This window comes from Betta splendens, chromosome 5 (assembly GCF_900634795.4).
Source record: "Betta splendens chromosome 5, fBetSpl5.4, whole genome shotgun sequence".
NCBI lineage: Eukaryota > Metazoa > Chordata > Actinopteri > Anabantiformes > Osphronemidae > Betta > Betta splendens.
In genome coordinates, this window is record NC_040885.2 from 13,012,614 (window position 1) to 13,040,462 (window position 27,849).

The window sequence follows — 27,849 nt, forward strand, 5'->3', positions numbered from 1 at the left end:
TTTCAGGAAGCTCGCAGGCCGAGTCGACGGAGAGGGAGCATAGACGCAGCACCCGACGTCCTCGTCTCCTCGCGCACCTTCTCCGGAAGCCTCCAATCCGTTTCCCCGGCGCTGCTTTTTGCCGCTAATTGATAAAGTAGACGGGAACTTTGTTTGAATTCCAGCCGCAGCGAAACTTCCCCTGCGCTGGCTGTGGAGCGTGTCCGCGACCTGCTTCCGCTCGGTCCTAGCGCCGCTCGGCTCCACTTCCTCCGGAGACGACCGAAGAGCCGAACACCGCCGAGCGGAGCGGCCGGTTACCGTTTTTAGGCTAGAATCTAGATCAATGAGAAACGCGTGGCTTCGTGTCTTTAGTGTCGTGGCGTGAAGAGCACTGGCCGCCACTTCATTTCCTCCATCAGACAGAAACACGCAGGTGCTTAAAGCAGAGCCACAGTTCAGACGTTTAATTAACCCGAAGCCTTTCAAGGCAAAACCATCACATTCCATATTCATTCCAACAACCACGTGGGCACAAGGAGCACATGCGCAGCTCCGCACAAAAGCCCCCTTCAATCAATCAACCAATCAATCAATCAATAAATAAAAAGTTGCATGAAAATATACCAGATATAACCTCCCATACAGACTCCGTGTTAACATGAGCTTTAATGCATTAGACGTATAAGGATTCAACCTGTTGGCATATGCGTGGAAAGCGGTGACAGCTGATTATAGCAGTAACTGTTCCGATGACTCAGGCGTCGCCGCTTCTCGGCCTCCGCGCAGGTTGGAACTAGCGCCGCTCCCACTCGAGAGGAGACGCCCAGAAACCGACGGAGAAACCTGTTTGTGCCTTCGTTCGTAAGCTTCGCCTGCTCCCAGTGCGTTTCATCGTAGAAGTGTTCCCATGCACACGTTACACATTAGTGCGTCATGAGAAAAACACTATCTGTACAAAATATACCATTACATTCTATACATTGATTTCATCATGACGTAACAGTGTGGTCTAGTTCAGTGCTTTTACAGTATAAACAGGTGAAGAGCATTTTATTACTTTTGATGTGGTTTAAGCAACAACGTACATTATTTTATTTCCACAACACACTGGAAGATGATTTTTAATCAGCATTTACTGTATGAAAAACTAACAAACAAGCTTATTAAAGATCTTTGTTTGGTGTTAACCCCCCCATTAGCTTTATTCTCACATTTTTCACGTGCTGTATAAACCTATGGCATATTTCACGTAAGGCCTCGCACGAGAACAGCACTGGTATTGTTCAGTCCTCTCGCGCGCGAGAAACAAACCGCCGTTAACTCTGCATTCACAGTTCCACCACCTTGAAGAACAGCTCGGATGCTGCGTCCTGCGGTTGCCCGGAGCGCGGGCTCCCCTCAGCAGCGAAGCAGACGGCGTGCGACGGGCGGCGCCGGAGCCCCCTCACACGTTGGTGATCTCCACGCTCTTGTAGGTGTGCACGGGGCTGCCCTTGGCCCGCGGGACGGCCTGCACCCTGGCCTCTCTGGGCAGAGACCCGCAGCTGCCGTGGAAGCCCAGACTCCGCTCCACGGAGGGGCTGTTGGCGCGCAACAGCAGAGGACTCTGGAGAGATGTCCATTAAAAACAGGTAAACGGTTGCTTCTTGATTCCCTGAACCGCTTAGGATGCACGAGGAGAACGAGGTTTGAATTTGAAAGTTAAAAAAAAAAGTAATAATGGAATATAATTATGAAGTGACACGATACCTTTCCTGTCCTTCTCATCGAGACCCTGCCTTCGGTGAAACGGTTCACAGCCACAGGTGAAGGGGAGCCGATGACCTCGTGGCTTTGCTCTGCATTGCTGTAAAAACAAGGCATTTCAAAATATATGAATTCATGCAGCGGGTCGTCTCATAGTTGCAGTATGGATGGTATTTGTAAGGAGCAGCGTCTGTGAACCTATGAGGAGCCGCGAGCAGCTTCATCTCTTCGTACAGGTGCCGGTGCAGCATGTGCTTGTTGCCGGGGATCCCCAGGGCTTTGGCCATGGCATCGGTGTCGAAGGACGGATCCAGAGCCATCACCGCTCCGTGGATGCCCTGACCCTGGAGGCTGTCTGCATACTCCTGCAGAACCACACACAGGACCGTTTTAATGGTACCTAGTTACAGTGTGTGTAATGTGATGTGTGTAATAAATGTTTCTCATCTGCATTTATTCAGAAGCAGTGAAGAACCCACACATCTGGGTTATAGGGTCACTAACCACTCACTAACCTTCAGATCTATGTCTCTGATCCACTTCATCACTCTGTGACACGTCCAAACAAGGGGGTCCCAGTCCTGGTGCTCGCAGTTTGTCCGTCGTGCCTGCAGGGCCTGTGAACAGCCGACACACGGAGGTCACCACAGGAAAACACAGCACAGCTCCAGGACTTCCCTGTGCCTCGAGCTACTGTCATGGATATTGAGTAAAATTTCATGCAAAGCAGCGACTGAGCGTTGACTGAAATGGACTCCAGCCACTCGTCCACTGTGGCCTTGACCTCTTTATCGAAGCTGAGCATCTGCAGCAGCTGGACTGCCAGGAGGATGCTGGTCTGGTGGAAGTGGTCGCTGATGCTGAGGAACCTCTCCAGGTCTCGGCGGCTCAGAGAGTTGAGGACGCGTCCGTCCACCAAGTGAGCCTGGAAGGTCTGCGAGTACTGAGGCAGGCCCACGTCACTCAGCCACGACGTGGAAACCCAGTGATGGTCCAGTTCAGACGCTTTTGATAATCTAAAACAATAGATTGAGGAGAGGGAAATTTTAAGGGATATTAAAAACCTTGCAGCAATTAAAGTCATCAGTGCTGCTCACCCTTGATCTCCCTCCGCTCTCCTATAATCCTCGATGGCCAGTCTCAGCTTCCTCCGATGCATTGGGTTCGTGATGCCCAGACCCAGCTCTAGATCCTCATCGGTCAGTCCGAGCAGCACCTGAGGAGCACAGACCCAAACTCTGACCGAACCCGAGGACACACACCTGCTCCTAGACGACCCCACACTCAACACAAGGCCCCGCGTGCATGGGGTTTTTGGGGGGGGGGGGGGGGGGGGGGTCGTACCTTGCCACTCTTGACGTTCTCAGCGCAGGCCCGGGTGTACATGGGCATCCCCATGACCACCTCCAGCCAGGCCTGGACCGCACCCGCCCTCCACTGCGACATGCAGGTGCTCCGCGTGAGCTCCGCCTGCTGGAGGCGGTCCAGCTGCTCCTCGCCGTCGGACAGGCTCTGCTGAGTGAGGCTCTCACAATCTGGGTCGTTCAGGAGAGGTTATGTTGTGGCGTGAAGGAGGGTTCAGGGTCAGAGGGATGAGGAGATCACAATGTGACTCATGTGGAGGAAACCTGGCGTCAGCTCAGAGTCATTCCACAAATATTGAACCTGTTTAACCACTCAGGGCTTTTTGAAATACACGGATACTCGTTTTTAATGACTCTGGGAATGTGTCTGTTTTCATAAATGGTGTGTAGCATTTGGCCACTAGATGGAGCCAGTTCACTGCACGTCCCTGTGCTCCATGAATCGGAAAATCACCACAAAATATTGAAAACTAACTAAAGTAACTGAGCGCATCTGTCTGTAAATATAGAAGCCAGAAAACGAGCGTTTAGTGATTTCAGTCTGTTCTAAAACTACAGCGCCAGTGTTTAGTAAATGTGTTAAGTACTGTATCTGATGGTTATGATGGGACTTAGGACCATTAGGATAATGTATTAGAGACAAAGGGATTATTCATAAGACATCATGCTCCTGCCCATTAACCCATTAACCACCTTCCTCAACAACAGGAAAACACTGATTCATACTGAACCAATGAATCCAGGATGAACTCTGTGTGTTTACCTGAATGGTCCCCACATGCTGACAAAATGCTGCATGCAAAAATCCACTATCGCTCAAAGACGTTTCGGCGAACAGACGCGGGACATACTTGGATCTTTCCAATGGACCTGAGTAATATGAATAATCCCCCGAGTGCAGAAACAGACAGCTGGTAATCACAGATGAGGAGTTACTCACGGCAGGAGAGAGTTGCCATTAGAAATGGCAGGAGAGGGAGAGACAGGTTAGACTGGGACACAAGAACAAGATTACTCACGGAACAGAAAACTACCGCATAGGATGTGTTCAGTTACTAGTTTTATTTTTAAAATAAGACTTTGTTCATTTTTGAAAATGCTAAAACCTCCGAGACGTCCGGCTGCAACAGCTGCAGCGGATGAATAACTCACATGACCTGTTTGTCTGTGTGTTTTAAATAAAATACTTCAATAGATTGAATCTTTTACGCAACATCTTCTAAAATTACAAAGCATTTAACAGAGAATTATTGAAGCCACATCTGCAAGAAAGGAGGAGGGGTTGTACACGAACCCGAAACAGAGTTAACAAAGGGTCGTGCATTGATGGTGCAGGGAGCGAGGAATGGAAATTATCAACTCTGGACTGGAAATGAATGGACATCTCGTCAAAGCGACACACAGGGATCATGCAGGTGTTCAATGCACATTCCTCGGTCTCGTATTGGCACATGTTAGACAGCTCTCAGTCAGGAATGAGTCAGACGTAAACAATGTTATGCGGCTACTGCTAACAGTGACAGAATGACGCGCAGATCTGCCAGAGATGAGTGTTTGACCTTTGGCTTTGACAGCAGATGAGACGTGCTCCTGAATAGCCGCTAGTGTTCACTGTCTGCTTGTGTATTCAAGCCAGTGCAACACTGAATTCAAGTGAAGGAACCTTATAACGAGCTTATGTATCAGCAGGTCGGTAATCGATCTGACTATAATGACAGAATTGAGCCAATCGAACAACTAAAGATGATTTTCTTTTATGCCAAACAACTAATATTTCCTCTCCTGTAATAAAAAATGAGCCGTGGAAGATTTGAATTGAGAAACTTGGACAGGCATGTTGCAAAGCGTGATAAAGCAACTGCAAAGTAACAAAAGCCAAATGACATTTACAGTAAAAACACTAGCTTCACAATAACTCCTATTTACATATGAACAGCAGTCCTTCAAGTCTCCAGTTATAGAAAAACATAGAACATTAAGACATTTGGATGATAATACATCATAAACATGTCTAGACATAAGAATAACCCAATGTACTGTATATATTTATATGCATGTAAACATATATACATATGCATACATGTACATCTATAAATATATATCTAATTTACAAACATACAATTTGTGAGTAATATACTGTACATTTATGGAATAGCAGTCTCTTTAAGGGCTTTTCTTTCAAAATATAACCCCAACCCTACACTCTCATCCTCAACAGACAAACCAGACCACGTTCTGCACACGACCAAAGCCAGGTGGACACACACACACACACACACACACACACACACACACACACACACACACACACACACACACACACACACACACACACACACACACACACACACACACACACACAGACACACACAGCATCACCAGTCGGCATCCTCCTCTATGTAATAATCAGGGGTGGTTGTACCATCAAACAGGCCCGGGTCCAGTGACTTGCGCTGTTTGCCCCGAGCGAACACCCGTGACAGGGAACCTAGAGTCATCTTCTCCTTCTTCTTCTTACGCTTCTGGTCTTCCAGGTCCTCCATGGACTGGACGGGAGAGTTTGAGTTAGTACCTTCATACGACTTTGACACGTTTGCTTTGCTTTCGTTATCACAAAGAGCATTTGACAGCAGCAGTGAGCACAGAGGCTGACGCCCAGCAGGTCGACATGACAGAGGGACAGACACCAAGAGGAGAAAGCGAGGGGTGTGATTACTTGGCCGGGGGGGGGGGGGGCAGGCAGCTCTTACATTGCAGAGGGAGTGGGTCCGGTGACGGGGGGAGTTGATGTCGCTGGGGGTGGACGAGCGGTCGCCATCCGCCGCCGACGCATCGGAGATGACGGAGGGCTGCCGAGAGTGGCAGGGGCTGATCCTGACCACAGCTGGTCACACACACACACACACACACACACCCACAACGTGTTGAAAAGCGGCCCCGCGGTTAACATGAAAAGCCCCCCGAAAAGCACCCGTTAGTACGCGGCGCCCGCGGCGGCAGCGCGCCGCCAGGCTCCCGGGAGGCAGAGCAGAGAAAAGCCCCGGTCGGTACCTTGTCTGTCGGCCGCGTGGCCGTGGTGCAGGGTCTGCTGGCTCTGCCGGATGGCGGCCGTGAGCGGCAGGTCCGCGTGCAGCACCCACTCCTGGCTGCCGTTCACCACGGGCTCCGTGGGCATCGCCAGCGAGTGGCGCTTGGGGACGTCCTTCGTCAGCGTGGCCAGAGACTGCTTGGCCTGGAACACACAAGGCCGCGGTCAGTCGCACGCTGCCGCACGGAACGCTCGCACACGATGCATTTTTAAACAGAGGGGGGGAGAGGGGGGAGAGGGGGGAGAGGGGGGAGAGGGCGGAGCGGCGTTTCGGGGCCCGATGCACTTCTGGCACCAGCAGACGTGATCTGCGATGCAGCTTGATGTCGGGATCTGTGGGCGGCTGCGACTTGCAGACGGAGGACGGAGATTAATGACACGCACGCTGACAAGTACCTCGAAGGGGCCGACACAGCAGCACAACACAACTTTCATCTCCCTCAGCCCGAAGACAGAAGTGAGGCTTTAGGAGAGGGAAGGGGATGAGGAAACACAGCAGCAGCTGCTCCGGCTGATACCAAACCCACAACCTTACCACACACACACACGCGCAGGCACGCATGCACGCACACACACGCGCACACACGCACACACAAGCACACACACACGCACGCACACACGCACACACCAGATAACGATGGGCGATTGTGGTGGACTTCAGCCGGGCGTGACTGTGTCCGAGCGCGGGTGACTCACCATGGTGAGCTCAGCCTCCAGTTCTTTGATCCTGTTCTCCTTCATGTCCAGCTGCGAGCGCAGGATGTTGGCCTGCTCCGTGGCCTCCTTGCTCTGCCTCCTCAGGTCCCACTTCTCCCTCTCCAGCATGTCCTTCTCCTTCGCCAGCGTCTTCACCGCGTCCTCGCTCTCCTGGAGAAACGTCCGCACACAGGGACGGGGGTCACTTTGGAGCGGCTCGCTTTGGATCATTAGCGCCGCCATTAATGGTCCGTGTCCAGGTGCTAGTGAGGTGAATCCCTGTCAACGCTGTGCTCTACTGTACCTTTCTGTGCTGGTCATAGTTGCGTATGAACTCCCGCAGCTGCTCCTCTCTGCTCTCCAGTGTCGTGTACAGCTGCTGCATCTGGCTCACCAAATCTGCCTTCTCCACCTTTAGTCGCTTACGGTCAGCTTTCATAGCTGCAACGAGAACACACCGCGTTTCATGCACAGAAGCACAGACGTGTGCACGTGCTTTCATTTAAACAAATTTTGCCGTTAAACAGAACAAAATAAACCCAACACCTGAGATCTGTCTTCCACTGAGCTGCAGTAGCAGCGCTCGGCCACTAGGTGGCACTGTGTCGTCTGTTATAACGCCGCAGCCGGCGCTTTATTTGTTTCGGCACAGAAGCGGCCTGGAGAAAATGATGTAACCACCTCAAAAGATGAGACTCACAGGGGCACGTTCATTCATCGCACAAACCCGCTTCAGCAGGCGTGCGGAGACTCCGTTGGCTCCTTGCTGAGACGACCGATGCGCCAAGTGAACCTGACTTGTGCTGTTCCACGCAAGCGGCTCACCGGTGACGCAACCGGCGGGGATCTGCGAGGGCAGGGGCGACGGCGACGCTCCCGCGAAAGTATGCGCTCGCGAGCGGAGCGGGGCTGGAACCTGCAGCCAACCGCGCGCGCGCGTCACTCGCAGAGCATTCCTGCTGTCAACGTGCGGCCGCTCCGTGCTTTACGAGCGAGCGGCGCGGACCTGTGTGGCAACAGTTGCACAACACGTTTGGGAAAACTGCAGTTTGAGTAGGGTTTAGAAACGGAGAACGCCGTGCTCCTCGCTGAACACACAGACGCCTTTTCGGTTTTCCACGTATTTGTTTCAAGCAATTATGTGGGACTCCGCTCGCAAAACTGTTGGGTTGTGTAATAGTTGGATTTACTTACGAATCCAATCCGACTTAATCAGCGCTGCATTGCAGACGACTTCAACGCTGCATTAATATTTCCAACTAAAGCTACTGTGACGGCACACATTCAGTCTACAATACTGTAGTAATGAATATGAAGCTGTATATATCGTATAAAGCTTAACGCGATACATTTAACTTAGCTGCTTGTGTTATGTTATGTTATGTTATGAAGCTAAAATAAAGACATCAGTAGCATGAATACACCGGTCTCCACACTGGTAAATCAGCATTCAATACATGCCATCAAATATCCAAGTCGCTGAAGAGGCCTCAGATTACAGTCAGATCTGCAATTAAGAAATGTCAGGAATGTGATGTAAGGCTCGGAAAACTCACTTGTGCAGGAATGAATCTAGAGAGCTTGAGTGACTGTGACCTGGGTTCTTCAGCATTAGCAGAACGTTTGGGCCTCATCACGTCTCTTCAGGATCACGTGTCTCGTGACTTTTTATTCGTACGTACTAGTTAAATCGAATGTGTCACAACTGCTGAATTGAATACAAGCAACCATCTTTTGCGCGACTTGGCTACATCACACACAGTGAATCCCTCAGCCTGACGCCCGAGCCGCTGCGTTTGCCGTGTCGTTACAGCGGCTCCGGCGCCGGGGCCCGGGTCCGCGGCCGGGTCCTGACCTTGTAAGGCCTCCTTGGCCCGCTCCAGCTCCTGCTCCCTGTCGCTCAGCTGCACGCGGAGCTCGGCGGCCGACAGCAGGTCGGCCGAGCAGCCTCCCTGCGTCTCCTCCAGGTCTTTACTCAACATGTCCTTCATCTGCCGCAGCAGGTGGACCTCCTCCTGAAGCTGGGCTACTTCCTCCTGCAGCAACACTGAGGGGGGGGGGGGGGGGGGGGGCAGAGAGAGGAAAGACGAGACAATCAAATTCAGAAGAAGCCCCCAAAGGGAAGGAGCGGAAGAATAAGGCGGCGGGGAACCGGGGGAGGCCGAATGAAAAGCCTCAAACGCCTCCTCACGACTCACGGCTCAACGTCTGCAGGTGTTTCACAAGTTCAGATAAACGGCGAGTGACAGACCGGGGACGCGTCCTAATACAACACGGCGCCGGGTTTACATTCGCTCTGAAGCGGATTCAGAGTCTAGGTGGGGAACGTCCAGAGGAGCAACAGAGGAGCAACAGGGGAGCGACGCGCACGTCGGAGTGATGGATACGACCCTGTCACACTGTTCATATGAACAAACGCATGCAAAATGAAAATCAGTGCATTCAGCGGATGCTGGTATTTTCAGTCCGCACCACGAGACGTCACCATCTGCAGCTTTTAGCATGACGGTAATTGAAACATGTCTTCATTTCCCCCTGACCGCGTGAACTGCATGTCTATAAAGCAGCATAAGGCGGGAACGGACGGTCCATCGGTCCGCGTCTTGCAGCCTAAATCCGCTTATTCATCCGTTTACCTACGGGCGCTCCCGTGCCTGTCGCAGGCAGCGCGGCTGCAGCTTCTGGACAGGAATGCGCGTTTCAGGCCTGCTTTGTTGTGCCGGGCCTAATCCTCCACTGCAGACGCGCTGCTTAAATTAACGGCTGCACGAGCGGATGCGGAGGTTCATCTGCTCTTGTTGGTGGCTGTCGATTCAGCCGGCACAAATTCGGGAATCCTCAAATAAGCCGAACTGAAACTTTAATACATAAATACATATTTTATTCACATTATTGCCTCAAGTTGGATGTGATAGAAGGTCCAAAAAAAAAAAAACTTGCCCTGAATATTTATGACCCATGTAGGAAATGTTTGAAGAGACACAGTTGGAAAAGCAATTTCGTTGACGGCTGCCTTGAGTTGACAGATATGAACTATTTATCTACAGATCATTTACCTGCATATACACTGTTAGCTAAAGCAATGCACTCCATTAAATGGACTCGTATCAGCCATGCATTGTCGCCGTTTGCACTCTCAGCTCTGAGCCTTGAGTGGTGGTGCTGTTAGAGCGTTCCCACAGAAGGAGAGGAGCTCACGCTATTCCTGCTCAGCAGTGGCCCATTCAATTAGCTTCTCATTCAAGCTTCCCATTGGAGTGTCCATCACAGCCAGTCAGGACCAGGCCATCACTCCCTGCTGTAGCCGGGCTGTCACGAGCCGGTGCTCACACACACTCTGGGAGTGAGAGAGAAGTCATGATTACGTGTGAGCGGCTCGGACCCGCAGCGCGTGGACTGCTGGTCAAAGACCTGAACTAGTCCGCAGGATTAAAACACATGAACGATCAAAGATGCTTAATGTGAGTTGTGCTTGAAAATAGTGTTCGGATGAGTTTCCGTTTCATAGTATTACAGAAATCCTCCCCGTTTAAAATGCAGCTGCAGACGAGCTCTTTTCCATGTTTAGTCTTGAAGCATCTACTATTGTAATTAATGTTACTCATTTAATCTATTCAAAACTTCCCTTAAAGATGAAGAATCACATAAAACTCTAAAAATTAAAAAGTAAAGTAAAAATATACCTGTTACTTTTGAAAGTAGTACAAAACTGCCGTGCAGTAGCTCTGGGTGAGTGAACCAGTCTTTTACTTTGAGGACTTAAACAATAAATGAACTGCGGGTTCAGTGAACCATGATCTGATTTGATTTTGAAAGCAAAGCCATGAAAAAGTGCAGTAGGGGTTATTTGAGAAGGGTCTCAATGGTCTCAGCAGTGACAGGAGTCAAGCGTCACTTTTTCTCCTCCAGACAATGGAAATCTGAGGTTTGTACAGTGGATACGCTGTAGATCTGCCTGAGACAAAAACACACACATGCATTCATCCTCTCGTCATCGTCTCTATTCGTCATAGAATTTAAAACAGGAACTTGTTTCCTGCTCTCAGTAAAATGAACCTGTTCCATGCACCTTAAACTCTTGCTGATCCGGTGTGAAGCTCTACATTTCTTACTTGCAGCAGCACTGCATTGACTCGGTACCGATAGTTCTGGAAGAGTTTCAGCTGTGGTGCAGCTAAAACAGCAGGGCGTCGAAGCAGCGTTTAAATGCTGCGTTTCCCCACACGTTACAAGGCAGTGAGTAATTAAGTCATTAAATATAAGGACACCTACTGTATATCAAAGGTTCTTTAAACTAAATTATTAGCAGGATGACAAATGTTGGCCGGGGATGCGGCACAGGCAGAATGCATCAGTACAATAAAAGCCTCCCTGTAATTTGCTGATATGAGCACAAAAAGAGGAAAGTCTTTAAACGCCTCATCAAAGCTTCTAACAACCCATTCTTCCGTGAGCTCCTCTCACCGAATGAACCAGCGGCAGCGCGTCTCCCAGCGGCGCCTTGCTCAGCGGCCTGCGGCAGGCGTTCAACCTGCAACGGGTGAGAGCGCGGGCCTCCCGCGAGGCAGCGTGAGCTCCCTGCTTCGCTGCTGTAAACACCACGCTCGACTCAACGGCCTCTTGTCATTCACAATGTGACACAACCCGTCTTCAAGCTCCAGTGATTATTTGCCTCCAGGTCTTGGTGATCACTGGCACCCGGCGAAACGCGAACGGGGTCGGTGATAACGGTGGACGAAAAGCGAAACGTGGTGCACAAACAGAGAATGCTGCAAATTGAATCGGGTCAAACAGGCAACAATCCGCAGGTCAGTCTGATGACACCGCAGCAATGTTACGTCTGCAGAACTCGACTTTATAAAGTCTGAGGGCAGAACGGCAGCGCCGGGCTGAACAACCTCCACTGAAGCAGGTTCGGGGTGGGCGGCCTTCTGCCACAGACCTGCAGCCATAAAGCAGCTCGGAGGACGCAGACGTGACACAGTACAGTAAGTCACATCCCAGGGACATGCGGAAAAAAAGCTCAATCTGCATCATAAATGGGAAATATGTAATATTCATGAGCACATATTAGTTATTGCAGCAAGGTGTCGTCTGCGGATCGCCGTTTGTTTGTGCATTAGCGTGTTAGCGTGGCTATTTCTGCATCGCATGATGAGGGGAGCATATGTCTGAGCTGTGGCCTCCACTAATTACGGTGTAAAGATCGGTGGAGATCGCCTTGGGAGAAGACAGCAGTCTGCTCCGGCGCCTGATTAAAGTCATGGTGCAGGTAACGCAGCAGCCTTGACGAACGGAGCGGAGCTGGACTTTAATAAACCCTCCCAGCAACGTATTGATGACAGCGCGATAAGACGCGTCATATTAATAATCCGTGTTGCTGCGGAGTTTTCATGCACGACAGCGTTACAGCTCACAGGAGAGAAGATCAGATTCTTACAATATCACAGCTCATCCTGAACGCGTCCTCATGCTGAGGGTTCGGCACAAAGGTTTGTACAGATGTTCACTGCTCTCCTGCGTTCATGTGTTCTTTTCTGGCTTCAGAACAAAGGTATTCAACTACTGGATGTGATGTGATTAACAGTCCTGCGCAGCCTTAGACCTGCAGCGAAATACAAAATGCAACAAATAAATGTAGATCCCAAACAGCCACCTTGTACAGTTAGTCCCAACTTCAAAATCAAATCCAATTGAGTTTACGACTCTAGGAAAATTACAACCTCAAAACCTCCAAGGTTTCGTGAAAGAATTGCTTCAAATCGGCACCAAGTTCAAATATGAGGAGAGAGAAAGAAGAAGACTCCACAAATAAACACATTCATTCTGTCAGAGGCTCCCTGCTGGGGCTCAGATCACACGGTCGGGTGGGCGGGCGTGTGGCAGAGGTAGCGTATGCTGCAGCGATTAGTCTGTTTTAAATCATCACAAGAACTATATTTAACACCTTCATTGTTCATTTGTTCCATGGTCCCACCAGGAACTTATGCAGAAATGGAAGTGAGGACGTACAGTATAGGCTCGGTGTGGGCTGAATCTGACATGCCTAAGCTCCAGATAACGGCTAAAGCAGCGTTGGACGTCTGTATCATCGACCGTGACATTAAAAATGCATTTCAACACTTTATTCCTGATACCTCAACAAGCGCACACTCCTTGTGCCTCCTGATGAGATGCCGCATGTAGCGGTCAGCGACCGACAGTATTAGTCAGAAACTGTATTGGCTGAGCTCACCAATGGTAACTCATCACCTAATGCACCAAAAAGGAAATGGAAGCATACGCCAATAGAATCTTCATGCCTCCGATGTGCAGCATGCGTCCATACGTGTGTGTGTCTGCGGGGAAAGGCTTCCACTCACTTAGCGCCGGTGGGTTTACATTAGCACCGAGGTCAGTACAAGGATGCCGAGTGCAGATAGCCGTAATTGATTCACACATTTATTATGTGCAGATTAGGCACGCTGCCAGCGATGAGCCACAGGAGCCGCGCTGCGTTTTGGATAACACGCCCCCAGCGTCACTTGACACCTGTGCATGGGGTTATTTTACATTAAGTGATTAAGCAAATTAACCTGTCTGACACGTCTGACTAAGACAAAGCCGTTTGATTGATGCTAACCAGCGGGCTGACTTTGTCTTTATGATCAGGACGCAGCCCAGCTTCCACTTTAATCCGCCACGTTGGGCCTCGTCCCCCTGAAGCTCCACTCTCTGGTTCTGTCATAAGTGAGATGTCTGAGCGGCTCATCCCTGACCATCCACACGCAGCTTTACTCTCCATTGTCAGCCCCCTGCGTCTGGGTGCAGGAGGCTGTGGGTGATGAACCTGTGGGAGGTAAACTCACACTTTCACATCCAATGCTGTCATTGTCAGGATGCATTTATTATAAAGGAATAATTCAACACTAGGTCTTATTTAAATGCCAAGACAACGGTTTCCATATTTCTGGTCACTTTGCTTTGGACATAGCAATGCATGCTCTTGCTATGCTAAGCTACAAGCTACCTGAATGCAGGCTGCACTCAATATAGACTATAGAGATTCATAATAATGTCAGTCTCTTCTGGACAATTTGGGATATTTCCCACAGTGGGACTGCACCTTTAACAGCTGGAGTGATGCAGCTCATTCCGTCTTTCTAAGAACAACAGGGCTGTTTGATCAACCCAGTGGATTTGGAAATCCCCATTATGACACTATGTGCAGTCCCATTGTGAATGAATAATAGCAGACGCTGAGAATGAGCCGCTTTATCCACGTACTGATGGACTAGAGGAATCAGCAAAGGGGCGGCGTCCGTGTTCTCAGCCAACCTGTACAAAAAGCCACCAGGCCTATTGTCAGGGCTTTAAATCTGAAACATCTGCCAGGAACATAGGGATCAGTGGAGAAGTGAGAGTCTGAATGATTAAATACACAGCCTCCCTCGTTTCCTGCGGCGCCGCAGAACCGTCGCACGGGCTGCGTGTGGCACCTGTTCCGCAGCTGGAGCTGAATGCATGAAACTTTAACAAACCCACCGTGAGAGGCTAATGAATACTCGCCTGCTGCCTGTTATCATTCTGTATCGAGGAGACGAAGACGAAAGCCAAAATCTGCCGGCGCACATGACGACGCGCCGCCGCGGCCTCGGAGGGCGGCGCTGATGCCGACGGGACCATCTGCTGCGCGCAGCGCGAGCGGTCAAACTCATTATGTCCTGCAGCGCCGAGCGGTGACCTCAGCGTGAGCCTGAGAGCACGCAACACAACACGGAGGGACGGAGCTCGCCTGCATCCAGCCGCGAAGCGCCGCGAATGGGCGCGAACACGCTAATGAGGCAAGAAATGAAGACGTCTCCGCAAAACAAGCAGCGATAGCGGCCTGAAAACGTTCTCCTGAATCATGCATGTGTTTCCTACATAGAAACATGCACTTTATAAACATTACACAGTAAACAAAGATTACTACAGTAAGTAGTTTACACTAGTTGATGTTTATACTGTTTAGCTACAACATCAAGCTTAATCAGAAATAAATGCATGATAACTGATGTTAGTTTGACTATTATTAAGTATTTTACTTGTAACAGATTTATTTGTCGACCCTTTAACTTCCAGCCCTAGATTTAAACAAATCAACAGTTGGAGTAAAGGGTGTGTCAAAATGTAGAGAAAGAAGTAACTGGTCTCTAGCAGTTTTCCACCTGGAACTCAAAGCCTCCTTCGAGGGGCGTGCTGCAGTTCAGTGTCTTGCCCAAGGACACGTCCACATATGACAGGAGGGGCAAAGAATTCAACCCGCAACCACAGCCAAGAACATGACAATCAGAAGAGAAATATAGAGTTTAGCGTAAGAACGGGCAGCAGCTGGTTGAGCAATAACTCATTTATGAAGAGAGAGAAAGTTTTCAGTCTCCTTCTCGTGAAAAGGGTGAAAGACACGACGGGAATGTTTCATTATGACAAAATGCAAGACTTTAATTTGAACTTATGGTTGTTAATAATAGTTCTAAACAGCACCATAAAACTATTTAGAAGTAACATAGGGACAGATTTAAAATAATAAGGTTTTTAGACCGACGTTAACTTCTGTCATATACTGTATGTATCTTATGATTTCCATTACAAACATGATTGTTTGTTTTCCTCCCCTCTCTCTCTCTCTCTCTCCCTCTCTCTCTCTCTCTCCCTCTCTCTCTCTCTCTCTCTCTCTCTCTCTCTCTCTCTCTCACTCACCGGCCCTCCCCTCCTCCTTCTCGGACCTCGCGTCCTCCTCCGCACGGGCTCCGCTCGGCTCCACTGTCGACTCCGGTGTGAGCGCTCATAGCAGGTGAAAAACAGCGCGTCTCGCACAGGCTCCGCTCGGCGCGCGAGCCGAGGCACACAACGCGGCGCCGCTCCCAGCCCGGCTCGGCCCGGCCCGCTCAGACTCCACCCAGGCAGGTTTACGGGGAAGTCGTCCCCGGGGGGAAAACTCCAACGCCTTCCTGCTCCCGCGCTGCTCTCTCGTCGCAGCGAGAGTCCCCCTTTGGCACGGCTGCTTTGAACGTACTGTACCTGCTCGGCGACACGCCCCGACCCACTGCTGCCTGTGCAGAGGAGGGCGGGGGGAGGGGAACAGAAACCGCAGCTCCGGCCTCAGGTGATGAACCAGGTGAGTCAGTGCAGCTCTCACTCCGCCTCTCGGGCCGGCCGGTGCAATTACACCCAGCGCCTGCACGTGGAACAGCAGATCCCTCTGAGCCCCTGCCTTCGGAGCCTACAAGCCTTTTTAATACATTGGAGGTGGGACTGTAAATCATTTAGGTTCAGCTCCTGTTAGAATGAATCCCGTCAGCAGTGAAGGGATAGAAAGCTGCTTCACACCCGACTCCGGTTGGATTATTAATCCGAGCCGACCCCCGTTATCTTCAACTGGTCAGGTTTTTCTCCGCGGGCAGTTCTTCCACCGAGTGCTGAGTAAGCACAGTTCCAGGGTTTGGACCGGTCCAGCTTGTGCGTCAGGGCTGTTCAGGTCTGAAGCCCCGAGGCGGCTACGAGCAGGAGGTTCAAGGCAAACAGAAAGCGCTGCGGCTGAATAACTTGACCCGAGCCCCCGAGTCACAAACCGCGGCGCCGGCGAAGCCTTTGGACCCGAACGACGTGGCGGCGGTCCAGAAGCAGCGCTGCGTGTCCCTCCTGTCAGAGGCCGACGCGCGGCCTTTTAGCTCCCGTCAAAGATCAGATGCGCTCTAACCAGATACTTGTCACATGAGGCAATGAATCTGTCAATCACGCGCCGGCACCTCAAGGATTCCTGCCAGGCTCATTCTCCGTGAGTGATGAGAGCTGAGACAAAGACTCACCAACACCAACTTTTATCTAACGAATACGATGAGTGTATAATGGAACATCTCATCATGTGTTTCATTGCTATAATAGTCCACAGAGCAGATCATCAGAGGTAATTAGCCCGGTATTTCTGCTAATTATAGCCCCTTGGTTTATATTTGAACCTGTCTGGATCAAGCTGCCTCTTATTTTATTTTATTTTTTTGACCAAACCTGACTCATAATGATTCCAAGGTCACGCCGTGGCTGCCTCTCCGCGCCACCGAATCTCATTCGCAGCATTTGCTTTTATCTCGACAGTTCCTCAGTCTGAAATTTTCCACTCTCCGGTGTCCTTATTCTTCAGCTTAACTCTCTGTATCACTATGTCATTCATTTGCTTTGCTCACATTAAAGCCAGGAGAAATCCTAAAAGCCCCTCTTTTTATCTACCCTCCGCTCTCCTCTCTCGGTTGTATTGCGCTCCCTTCTCTCAGTTGCACATGGATGACCTGTCAGTCTGCATTATCAGTGCTGGGGGAGTGTTGATAGAGAGCCGGGGATGGAGCGGCATTAAAATATTAGCTAGCCTTGAGAGAGAGGAGGAGGTGGAAAAAACGGATGGGGGAGGGGGCGAAGTGATGGGCATTGGAGGAAGAATAGGAATAAGTGAGTGAGGTCACCGCCGTTGTTAATGGAGCTGATGCGAGGCTCCTCTAATAGCTACTGAGCGCTACCTGACAGCTTCAAGAGGCTATCGTGGATGAAAAAAAGAATGGATTCGCAGCACAAGTGCACCGAGACAGCATCAACGGAAGCGGACACACAGCTTATGGACTATGTAGGACGACGATCAATACACAGTGTGATCGATAGCTTCTGTGATGTGTATTATTACACACGGCACACTGAGAGATGCTCGTCCCGCGCCACAGGCCCCTCCATAAAACCTCTCTCTGACCGATGACAATGATGGGAGAAAATGAGCCGCCTCGCTGCAATGCAATAATTGCACATTACAACACACCTCTCGCGCAATAAACTTCCATAAAGCTCCGCTTAGATTAGAGATATTTGCAAAGGCAAAACAATTTTCTCAGACAAGGGGTCGATAGAGTCTCGCAGTCCTTCGCCAGCGCCCGGGCCCCTGTATCGAGTGAGGAACCGGCCTATTTGGCCGCGATAAGTCAGCGTCTGCGCTGAGCGCTGGGGCCTCGGGAGGCGGCGGCCGAGCAGTTATCTGATTGTTCTCACACTCTCGGGCCGTTCCTCCAGCGCTGACCTCCCACGCAGCCAGACAGCTGTGTGGCTTCTAACTGTCAGGATCAATCAGCGTGCTTATTGCCGTCACCACGGCAACAACTCTTTTTTGTTTGTTGTTGTGTGGTTGTCTTTTTTTGTGGAGCGGTCGTACCTTTGCCGAGCGCGCAGTCCGGCGTGCCGATGTCCATCAGGCTGGATATTTCCGGTGGGTAGCACATGGCCGTCACCGCCGCCTTCTGCCTGTGACGCGCCGGCGGATCTGCGGGAGCAGAGGAAAGCGGCTCTCACTCACACGCGGTGCACTGCACGGATGCGTCACGCTATTAATAACGGCGTGCGTGCGTGCGTGCGTGCGTGCGTGCGTGCGTGCGTGCGTGCGTGCGTGCGTGCGTGCGTGCGTGCGTGCGTGCGTGCGTGCGTGCGTGCGTGCGCCAAATCAGATGATTCATTCGGACGCGGTGACACTTTCAGCAGACACACAGCAAGAAGGAATCTTTCCAACAAATGAGCGCAGCTGTGCTCAGAATTTCAAAGTGACAGTAAAACACCAACTCATGTAGTAACGCCTGCTTATGCTCTGATTTAATTCATTACTATTAAAACTATTTACTATTTTTCCTTTTGGATAAGTTGCTTTTTAACCTTTTGGAATTTTGTCCACATTGTGACTTACTTCGGTTTATATATTCAGCTAATGGTCCGTACGTGCAGTGTGTGAGCTTATTTCTTCAATAACATCGAAAAGAGGAGCAAAATAAAGCGTTGGGGACCCCCTGCCTGTCGGCAGACCTCCTCCTAAAACGCTCACCTTCACTTCCTGCCTGCACACGGAGCCTTTGTGGGAGGCAGCAGTAGCCTCTCTTTGTTTTGCAGAGCAGACAGCAGAACATTACAATGCAAATGATTTCCTCTTCAAGGAGGCGTCAGACCCACTATTGATCCCAAATCTTCACCCCGAAAGCTACGCTGCTGCTCTTATGCAACCGTCTCAGCCTATGAATGTCACAATTCATGGCAGACGAAGTCGTTCCAGTGGCCCATGAATATCTGCACAAGTATGAATTAAAGATGCTTTCTAGTTTAACCATGCACCTCATTCATGAGTACAGCGAGGCGCCTCCACCCTGGGGGGCATTGGAGTTGTACCATCTGCAGGACCAACAGTGAATTTCCTCTTCCAAATCTACATATTATGACAATTTCAGCTCTATGCCCGTATGGTATTTGTTTTGATCACCGACCTTCCTCCTCCCGCATCCCCGTCTTCGCCCAGTTTAGGTGTTGTCAAACTGACCTTTTCCTTACTGCTTAATATGGAGATTGAACAGCAGGAGGATTCATGGCCAGACTAAGCTGCTTTACATAGGTCCAGAACAATAATGAGGCAGAGAGAGGAGAGGGTAGAGCTGCAGCAGTTGGATAAACTCACAGAAGGTATATTTGAGCACCTAGTTCATTTAGAAGACAATACAGTACAAACCAGATGTATCACACTGGATACATTTACATACACCATACATACAGTATATCTGTTTAAGGTAAGTGCTTGAAGACGTTTCACCATATTCCAGGTCACATACTTTGTGTATTTCAATCAAAAAAACACTTCAGGGCAAAGCTGTGATGGGTGATCTGTAACTAACTGACCAAACCAAACAACTATAGCAACAACAGTGCAGTCAACCAAGTCAATCTGTCAGTTCAATTATGTTTGGATTAGTTTAATAAGCGAAAGTGTTTTCATTATTTTACTATTTTAGGGTAATAAACATTACATATATTCTGAAAAATGCCGCGTAGCAGCACAAACCTGGAGCAAAAACAATTCAACAGCAGTTGTTACTAATATCATTTAGTCCTGCTTTTCCTAATGTGCTGTAACATGTCACAGTGAACACCAATAAAAAGCGAATGACAGCGCGGTGCTGTTGTTAAAACATGTGTTGTCATCTCACTTGGATTTAAAAGAAATTAAAAAGACTTCCTGCCAAACAACAGGGGAGGGAAAAAAATCAGCTCCGACACTATCAGCAGAAAACACCCACTAGTTATTAATGAGAATATGCGAGTGACTACAGAGACATGCCCACGGTGGGATGAGGAGCCCCCCCTCGCTGGCAATGAGCACCTGAGACGCGATGGGACCAGGAGCCGGTGTTCAAGCAGAACCAGGAGGCAGCGGTGGCTACGCAGACACCTCATCTTTGCCCAATCTCAGCCAACCTTTAATTACACGGGCGTTCGCTCCATCGAGAGGCACACACATTCATTCCTGTATCGGCCGCCGCACCAGAAAGACAAGAAATAAACACATCAGCACGCTGGTGTGGAGTAACACCCCCCCCAATGCTCTCCTGCTCAGGGCGACAACACGCCTGCAGCCATTGTATCACTGAAAACAGGGTGTAATTACAAGGCTTTTCACACTGGGTATAAAAAAAAGGTTGCTATCGTTTTTATAGCTTTCTGGTCTGTATCAGAGGAGGAAAGGTCTAGTGGTGACTAGGGAGCTTTATTCAGATGCAGCCATTCAAAGCCTCTGCATGAACACAGAGGGGGACGCATTTGATAATTGCTTATTTGATGTGTTTAACAGAGGGAGAGGTGATAAACAATAAAGTATAAGGACAAAAGCAGTGGTGATAATCCTCTTCATGGGCAAAGTGACTGTCACAACACTAAAACGTGAAGCCTTGTAGAATCTAGTCAAACAGTAATTATGCCCATTTGGCACAAGAGCACTACAACTACTGCATGAATCCATTCAATGGCAAGAAACACACAACGTATGGAACGTATGGGTCCTGAACACGCGGTTCCCCCTGCAAAGCATGGAGGAGGAGTGATGGCGCGACGCTCCACCGGCATCATTTTGCCGCGACGCGCCGCCAACGACAGCCCACCTGGTTTGCACTCAGCGCGACCGTCGTTTGTCTTCCCAGAAAACAACGACTCCAAACACACCTCCGGGTTGTGTAACAACCATTTGTCCAGAGGATGATGGAGCGCTGCATCGGATGACCTGGCCTTCGCAATCACCTGCTCTGAATCTAAGTCTGATAAAAAAAAGATTGTGTGTGAGAGTACGGAGAACGGAGCAGAGGAGCCGACGAGGCGTCGGATGAGTCTGTGGGAATTTAATCCAGCCGACGAACTCATGAGGCTGAAGGACAAGAGTGTGCAAAGCATGAAACATGTTCTGGGTTATTTAATACTTTGTTTACTATGTGATTTTATATATGTGGACTTTCATATTGATGCATTTGTATTCTTATTCATTCACTTGGATATTTTTGGTATTAATATGTTAAGTCTGAAATTAAAAAATTAAAGAAAGGTTTGCCTGAAGTCTTGACTGGCAGCAACGACGGGTACAAGTTGAATTTCAACACCCCCAAGGTTTTAGATTCATCCCTGCAGACAGATTGAAAGTGAAACTAAATGCAATATATCAAAGTTGAGCTGACACGTCTCGATTATACAGCCCAAACATTGAAGCCCAAACACTGCAGAAAAATGGCACTTCTCCTTTGCCGGGAGCTGAAAACTTACTGTCTACGGATTTCTAATCATACGTGACACAGTGAATCAATACTAGCGGCACTCACAGAACATTAGGCCTGAAAGGCTGCTCCAAGGCTGCTGTGATCCATAGCCTCTGGATGCTATCTTTATGCTGACATTAAGAGCACAACAGCAGCCGGCCCTGAGGAAACATGCACAAAAAGCCCCTTCAGGGACACATCCATTACATCAATGAGGAAAAATGGCTGGAGGAGGATGACTGTCCAGGGTTGCCGTGCTGTGGCTGGCGTTGCTCAGCTCAGTGTCCGGTTTTGTTGTCTTTCTCTTTCTTTCTAATGATGTCTGTATTAAAGGACAAGAAGTTAGACAGACTTTGAAAAAATGCCTGCAGAAAGGTTTAGTGTGCTGAGCGGCACTCACAAACTGCAGGAAGTCCTCTTCATTACAGGCCATTTTGTGGGTATTTTTAAATCAGAACTAGCTTGTTTGTTTCACCACCTCCCTATTTTCCATTTGGCTGAAACTGTTCATCAACATGACGTGCAAATGTGCTGCAATCCATCAGCGATGACACAGGAGACAGGCACCACCAGACAATGATCTTCTCTGTCCCAGTAAGAAATTATGTTTGAGGTTTAACATTTAGTGCCGGTTTCATTCGGATTGATTGCAAGGGAATGGTTTATTTTCTAATACGCCCTGAGTTAAACCCAGTTTGAGGTTTATCACATGTCAGCAGATGACATTGTACATCATTGGGAAGTCTTTAATATTCTTCAAATATGGCATCACACATGCCGACTGAGCCGCAGGATGCTGGTAAGGTGTTCTGGAACCAACACGGCTGAAGCTCTGGCAGAAACACTAACTAAACTAAACTAAAAGAAGAAAACTACTTCAGCTGATCATTCAACTACAGCCTTAAGAAAACCAGTGATATGACGTCTAACCTCGTGGTCATGAAATACATCATTCCACAAATAATCCCAGTGGGGCTGACCAGTCAAACTGGAATAGTAAGGAGCAGTGCTTGTTGGGAAGGAAGCGCTAAAACAAATGCCTCTTCATGTTAAATGCCACAACCTGGAGTTGCAGACATGGGACAGATGTGGGACAGTGTATCAAGAATGTGTAATCTTCATGATTGTGGCTCAAGCAGTGAAAACAAGGACTCCATTATGGAGCAGATAATAACTGCTTTTGGATGTCTGGAGGATTAGCCCCTGTCATTCGTACACTAGTTAATCCAAAACATCCTCCTGCAAGAGCACCGCGGCTCAAGGTTCGGTTGGATCAGCCAGTGTCTGCCGCAGCCGAGCAGAACTCACAGATACGGTGGCTTCAGGTTGGGTTCGGGTTCCTATAGGCAGCAAGTTATGGTTTAGTCGGAGACGCAGTCCAACAAGGTCACTGCAAATGTAAACACCTGCATTTATTTTTATTTTGAGGACAAATAAAATGGTGCTACTGTATAGAGTTACCATAGCAACCCTTACATCAAACTCACATCCAGCAACTCAAGAAAATGTCATAAATGCTGCAGTTTCTTCACCATTAATGGCACAAATACATAGATTTCGTAGAGGTTTTAGCATTCGCAATACCACACACTAGTCACAATAGGCAAGTGTGCAGACAATCGCATGCACCCATGAGACTTCATGGCTCATCTGGTTCATTCTGCAGGTCACAGCTGGTCATCTGTCCTGCCAAAACCCTGCGGCTTTGCCGGACCAGGAAAAGCTCGATGAGGGCGGATTGAAAGTGAAGATTAAGCAGGAAAATCTGCCTGGAAGAAATCCAGCACTGACACGACTAAAAAAAAAAAAAAATTCCTCCACATCTCCTTGCGCCGACGCCTTTGCTGCCTTCAAAATCTGCACCGACGGCAGCAGCAGCCGGCCGTATTAAAGAGCAGGCTCTGCTCTTTAATATCACCCGAGCACAGGGGACCTTGGGAAGCCGCGAGCCGCCCTCTGACCTCTGCGCCCTCGCGCGCCTGGGAATTGATCAGCGCGTTTTTTCACACATGCCACTCCGACGCACGCGTCCCAGCTGCCGCTGAGTCCGAGGGGGACAGCGGGACCGGGTCAGAGGGTGGACCGGGCATCATCTGCCCTACTCTTATCCGCACCACCAGCACTGTGGTTAATAACTGTTCGTTTGAGAGCTAAAGGAGATGCTGTAACTCCGAACACACCACAATGAAGCGAGATTAAAGGGCTCCAGTGGGACAGCAGAAGCCTGTCCCCGGGGGAACGCATCATCACTGAACCTGAATAATACAACACAGTGGCGCAGTGGAGTCAGCGGTGGGCGTATCAGAGGAGCGCAAAGACGTCTCTTTTGATGCTGCTGTGGTATAATAGCTGGAGCAGCATGTGGAGCACAGAAGCAGGGGCCTGACCACGAGTGATGCTGGCTAAAGGTGTGAATAATAGAACTGACGCCCCCGCACGCACGCCGCACCCAGACGAGCCAGCCGCTGATGAGAGGGGAGGGATCACCCACACGGGCGCCCGCGCTGTCAGCCCCGCGAGTCTTCAAACAGAATTCCATATCATCTGCAATGTACAACAGCTCAACACAGCGAAGCTTAACGCAGACCCAGCAACTATATCTTTGTTGGAGTGAAAACAACGGTTAAATCAGCGGGCGACTCGTGTTATTGATTTATTGATGTAATGTGGCTGTGGTGTAACGTATCGTAGCACTTGCCCTTTAGACTTGCTACTGTACTGTCTGTTACAGCTGCTAATTGCAGTAGAGCAACACAGAGAGCATAAAACCCATGCTGTTCTGCCTTCAAACCCGGGTGTGTCAAAAGTTAAACAAAGTTGAAACTATAAGTTAAAAAATTGTTGCTGTAATGATGAGTCTCTAGGTCAAACTAGTACTAGCAGTACTGACGATGAAGAGTTTCACAACATCCTCGCAGCAAAGCATCAGATTGTATGTGTATTAAGCACAACAGATGCCACAGGGGAACTACATGCACTGTATGAGCCTACGCAGCACAAACACAGTCCCATCCATTTCATAGCAAACTCGTGTTCATTTTATCCCAAACAGGTAGGATCTTACTGTACTGTAGGTATGTAGTGTTTCCATGGTGCAAAGCATTGTTATCAGTTTGTTTGTCCACAGAGGACAAGAATGATGCCAGTGTCAATTTACAGTGTGTTTGAACTCCAGTGGTTACGTAAGCCCACTCTCAATCCTAATACTGTACTAAAACCCGCAAGCAGAGGCAGAACACATCAGATAGGATGAGGATGTTTGTTGTATATTTTATTGCATTAGATGAAAAGAAGCATTAAATGGGAGGGGGGGTGGGGGGTTTATGCAGTTAGGGACCGGATTAAAAAAAATCAGGATTCAGGTTTAAAACTCCCAGAACGCTTCGTCTGAGTAGGAACTGAAATGTTTGGGTGTGAGTGAACAGGCCTGTCGATTGTACTAACTACCAACTAAGACAGGCATTATGTGCGATCAAAAACACGCTGGACAGATTGTATTACTTTTGGAACCACTTAGAAACACGGGTACGACGAGGCAGACCCCAGAAGGGTTCAACTTTCAAACTCTTTCATTATCGAGTGCTACACTAGGGTAGAAGAGTAAAGGTGACCTAGCAAAACCGTCACAACTGTACCGAGCGCTCAAAGCCTGGAAAACGCATTACTTCTACCAACAAACTATATTTAGGTCACGATGGCTTTGGACTGAAGAGCTTGTTATCGGTCGGCTCAGACCTGGAGAAGAAGGAGGCTTAAGAAGCACGGAGCTCAATGCATTTTACACACAGTGCAATCCCTATGGTCATTTCTCATATTACTGCACATGGATTACAGAATAAGCTTTGATAGAAAGTCGTGCTATGACAAATAGTAAAGACATTGTGTTATCCTAGGAGGAAGGAATACATCACACAGGACTACATCCCGCTGGCAAGGTGATGAATTACCCATTGTGGTGGAAAGTTTTACAATAATGGTGAAAAATTCAGTTAATGAAAAATGACCCATAAGATTTAGTCTCTGACTCCTATTCAGGGCTAGTGTTACAATAGAGGCTGAAGTCTTTAAGGTCGATGCCCTCCTCTTTCAGCACCTTACAGTTCTATAAAATCCTGAATCAGCGTTTTCCCTCAACGGCGCGCACCGCTCAGAATGACTAATGCCTCCCAATCTGGAGGGGGAAGCTGAGCATTTGCTCCCCGTGTAATGCAGTGGAGGTCAGGGAAGAGACGGGTCCTGTGCAGCAGAGCGTCCGCACTGCTTATCTAACCTGTCCCATCTTCCAGAGCGTCCGCAAACACAACGCTCTAATTAGGGGGACAGCCCCGGAAGTGCTAATTAGCAGCTTAGCTGAGCTTTATAGGCTTAAGGACAGAGCTTCCTGCACACTCTTCTCCTGCTGCATTCCAAACATCAAATCTACATGTAATATGTATGTATGTAATTTCTTCTCGTACATAGACTATCACATTCCACCTTCAGCCTTAAACAGTCTAATCATTCAGGGTACATGAGAACACCTGTAATGCAAGCGCTTTGACTCTCTCATTGTGGTATTTGCTGTAATTGAACTGGGCAAAGTTAGGTTTTATTACGATTATTACAATGTAATTAAGAAGGTTTTTATTTCCTGTTCAGATTTCCTGACTAGTACATGCTTGACTCAGCAACCTATTACTTAGCACAGCTCATATTCATTAGTGTCTTGTTAATATCACTACATCATCATTTGAATAAATTAACAACTAACAGATTGCATCACAGGTGAAATCGCACCTGTTGCCAGTTACAATGGAAAGAACGTGTGCACAGGCAGAGCAGGTCCTTCTTAAGATCAGTCTGTGAGGAAAACTAAAATAATTGAATGTAAAACTTGTGAGTCCAAATGGAAAGCGGTCCTGTCTGATGAAACATGTCTGAGCCACAGACAGCCCAACCTCCGCGACAGGCTCTGACGCAAGCTGGAGTCAAAGACTTCTGCCAAAAACCCAGATGAATCCATTTTATGGGGTGAATGGAATTTCATTATTGGACAATTTAAAATACGGAGAACACAATGTGTCAGAGTTACTGTGTTTTATCAGCACAGCGCTGTCCTCCACGCAGCACAGGCGCGCGTGTCTCCAGCCACTTGTCTGCAGTATGTCACCTATAAAACGCGAGCCCTTCTTTTGCACCGTGTCACCGCCAACACGGCGGCTGTGCCGACAGGCCGCTCATTCCCCTCGCTGCCCTCCTTCCCTGCACCCCCCCTCATCCATCACGCCTCAGTCCAAGTTTTAAACCCCTGAATCCCTCATCTCATCTAGTCCATTCCCTCACAGGAGTCTGTTTTCCTCATGATTATTAAGATTCCTCTCCAGCTCTGCACCTCCTGAAGTGACAGATACCCCCCACCCCGTGTCCGTCCCCCCCCAGTCGGTTCTGCGTCGCTGATCCCCGTGCGTTCGATCTCTGCTCCCCAGGAGAGTGACTGCAGTAATAGGAACAGAGCGGCCGGGAGATGCATGCTGCTGGCGCCCTGCAGGGCAGCCTGCAACGCGCAGCCACACAGTCAAGAACACTCAGACGCAGTGGAACAAGAGGAGCAGAAAGGAACTTCCAGACATCACCGCTCGATTCCTTTCTGTTTTCGGCAAATAATCGGGCTGCGAGCGGGGAAGAGACACAGCACCAGCGCCGGCAGTCGCAATTGTCAAATTAGAGTTTTGTGCTTGTGTCCCCCTGAGGCGGTTCACTCTGCAGAGAGGGGACCGGACTGACTGGAGAACGTCAGCAGCTCCCACTTCCTCCACACAGTTCCCTGGTTAATTAACGAATAGTCCGTTCAGATTCCTGAAAGATGTCACGTTGTAGCAAAGGAGGGTTAAAGGAAGCGTGGGCTCTGTCTGAGGTGAAATATTTAAACCTGAACAGACTAAAAAACTAAATGAATCAAAACAGAATGAGAGAAACAAGAGGTTTAAAAACCTCATGAAGGCTTCAGAACATCATGTTTATTAACCACTAACTCACTTAGTTCCCTCTAAGCCCAGTTGTGTGTACTGTACCTACATAATGCGTCCGTTCCTCAAGGTGTCGAAGCTGGACTTCAGACTGAGGGATGTCTGTGTGTCCGGTGTGACAGCTGCTGCACTGTTAGCAGATCATGTAATAATAACACGACAGCACCTCTGAAGGACTCCACTATTTGCTGGCGGAGCCTGTCGCTGCAGCCAGTCTGCAGAACACGGTTAATAAACTCCACGTCCACCACAGCACAGTTTATTGAAATGGCATCGATGGGATTGGATTTGGTGAATCCAATCCTGCCATGAACATTCTGATTCTGATTCAGTTTACTCAGTGTCTTTTTCTTGGATGAACTACT

General features: G+C 49.0%; 2 protein-coding genes across 4 annotated transcripts in view; both read right to left on the reverse strand.

Moving 5' to 3' along the window:
- Nucleotides 1–431: 431 nt before the first annotated feature.
- On the reverse strand, nucleotides 432–3,205 carry LOC114856095 (kazrin-A-like). Its single transcript, XM_029151766.3, has 7 exons — nucleotides 3,073–3,205; nucleotides 2,826–2,944; nucleotides 2,513–2,744; nucleotides 2,244–2,345; nucleotides 1,927–2,093; nucleotides 1,732–1,828; nucleotides 432–1,588 (listed from the first exon to the last, which is right to left on the reverse strand). Exons 1-7 carry the CDS (start codon nucleotides 3,172–3,174, stop codon nucleotides 1,427–1,429), a joined length of 981 nt encoding a protein of 326 aa, XP_029007599.1. The 5' UTR covers nucleotides 3,175–3,205; the 3' UTR covers nucleotides 432–1,426.
- Nucleotides 3,124–27,849, reverse strand: part of kaznb (kazrin, periplakin interacting protein b) — a 62,660-nt gene continuing 37,934 nt past the window's right edge. Inside the window, exons 5-11 of one of the 3 annotated variants that reach the window (XR_003786016.3) lie at nucleotides 18,086–18,193; nucleotides 8,732–8,923; nucleotides 7,181–7,317; nucleotides 6,877–7,047; nucleotides 6,144–6,324; nucleotides 5,515–5,638; nucleotides 3,124–3,263 (exon numbers count right to left, since the gene is read on the reverse strand). Coding sequence is in view for 2 of the 3 variants with exons in the window: in XM_029151763.3 (XP_029007596.1) it covers nucleotides 5,468–5,638; nucleotides 5,843–5,976; nucleotides 6,144–6,324; nucleotides 6,877–7,047; nucleotides 7,181–7,317; nucleotides 8,732–8,923; nucleotides 18,086–18,193 (1,094 nt within the window). In the remaining variant the exon portion in view is untranslated. Of the gene's footprint in view, nucleotides 3,264–4,139; nucleotides 5,639–5,842; nucleotides 5,977–6,143; nucleotides 6,325–6,876; nucleotides 7,048–7,180; nucleotides 7,318–8,731; nucleotides 8,924–18,085; nucleotides 18,194–27,849 lie in introns of those variants that run through there. The other 2 variants (XM_029151763.3, XM_029151764.3) reach the window with 2 other exon arrangements.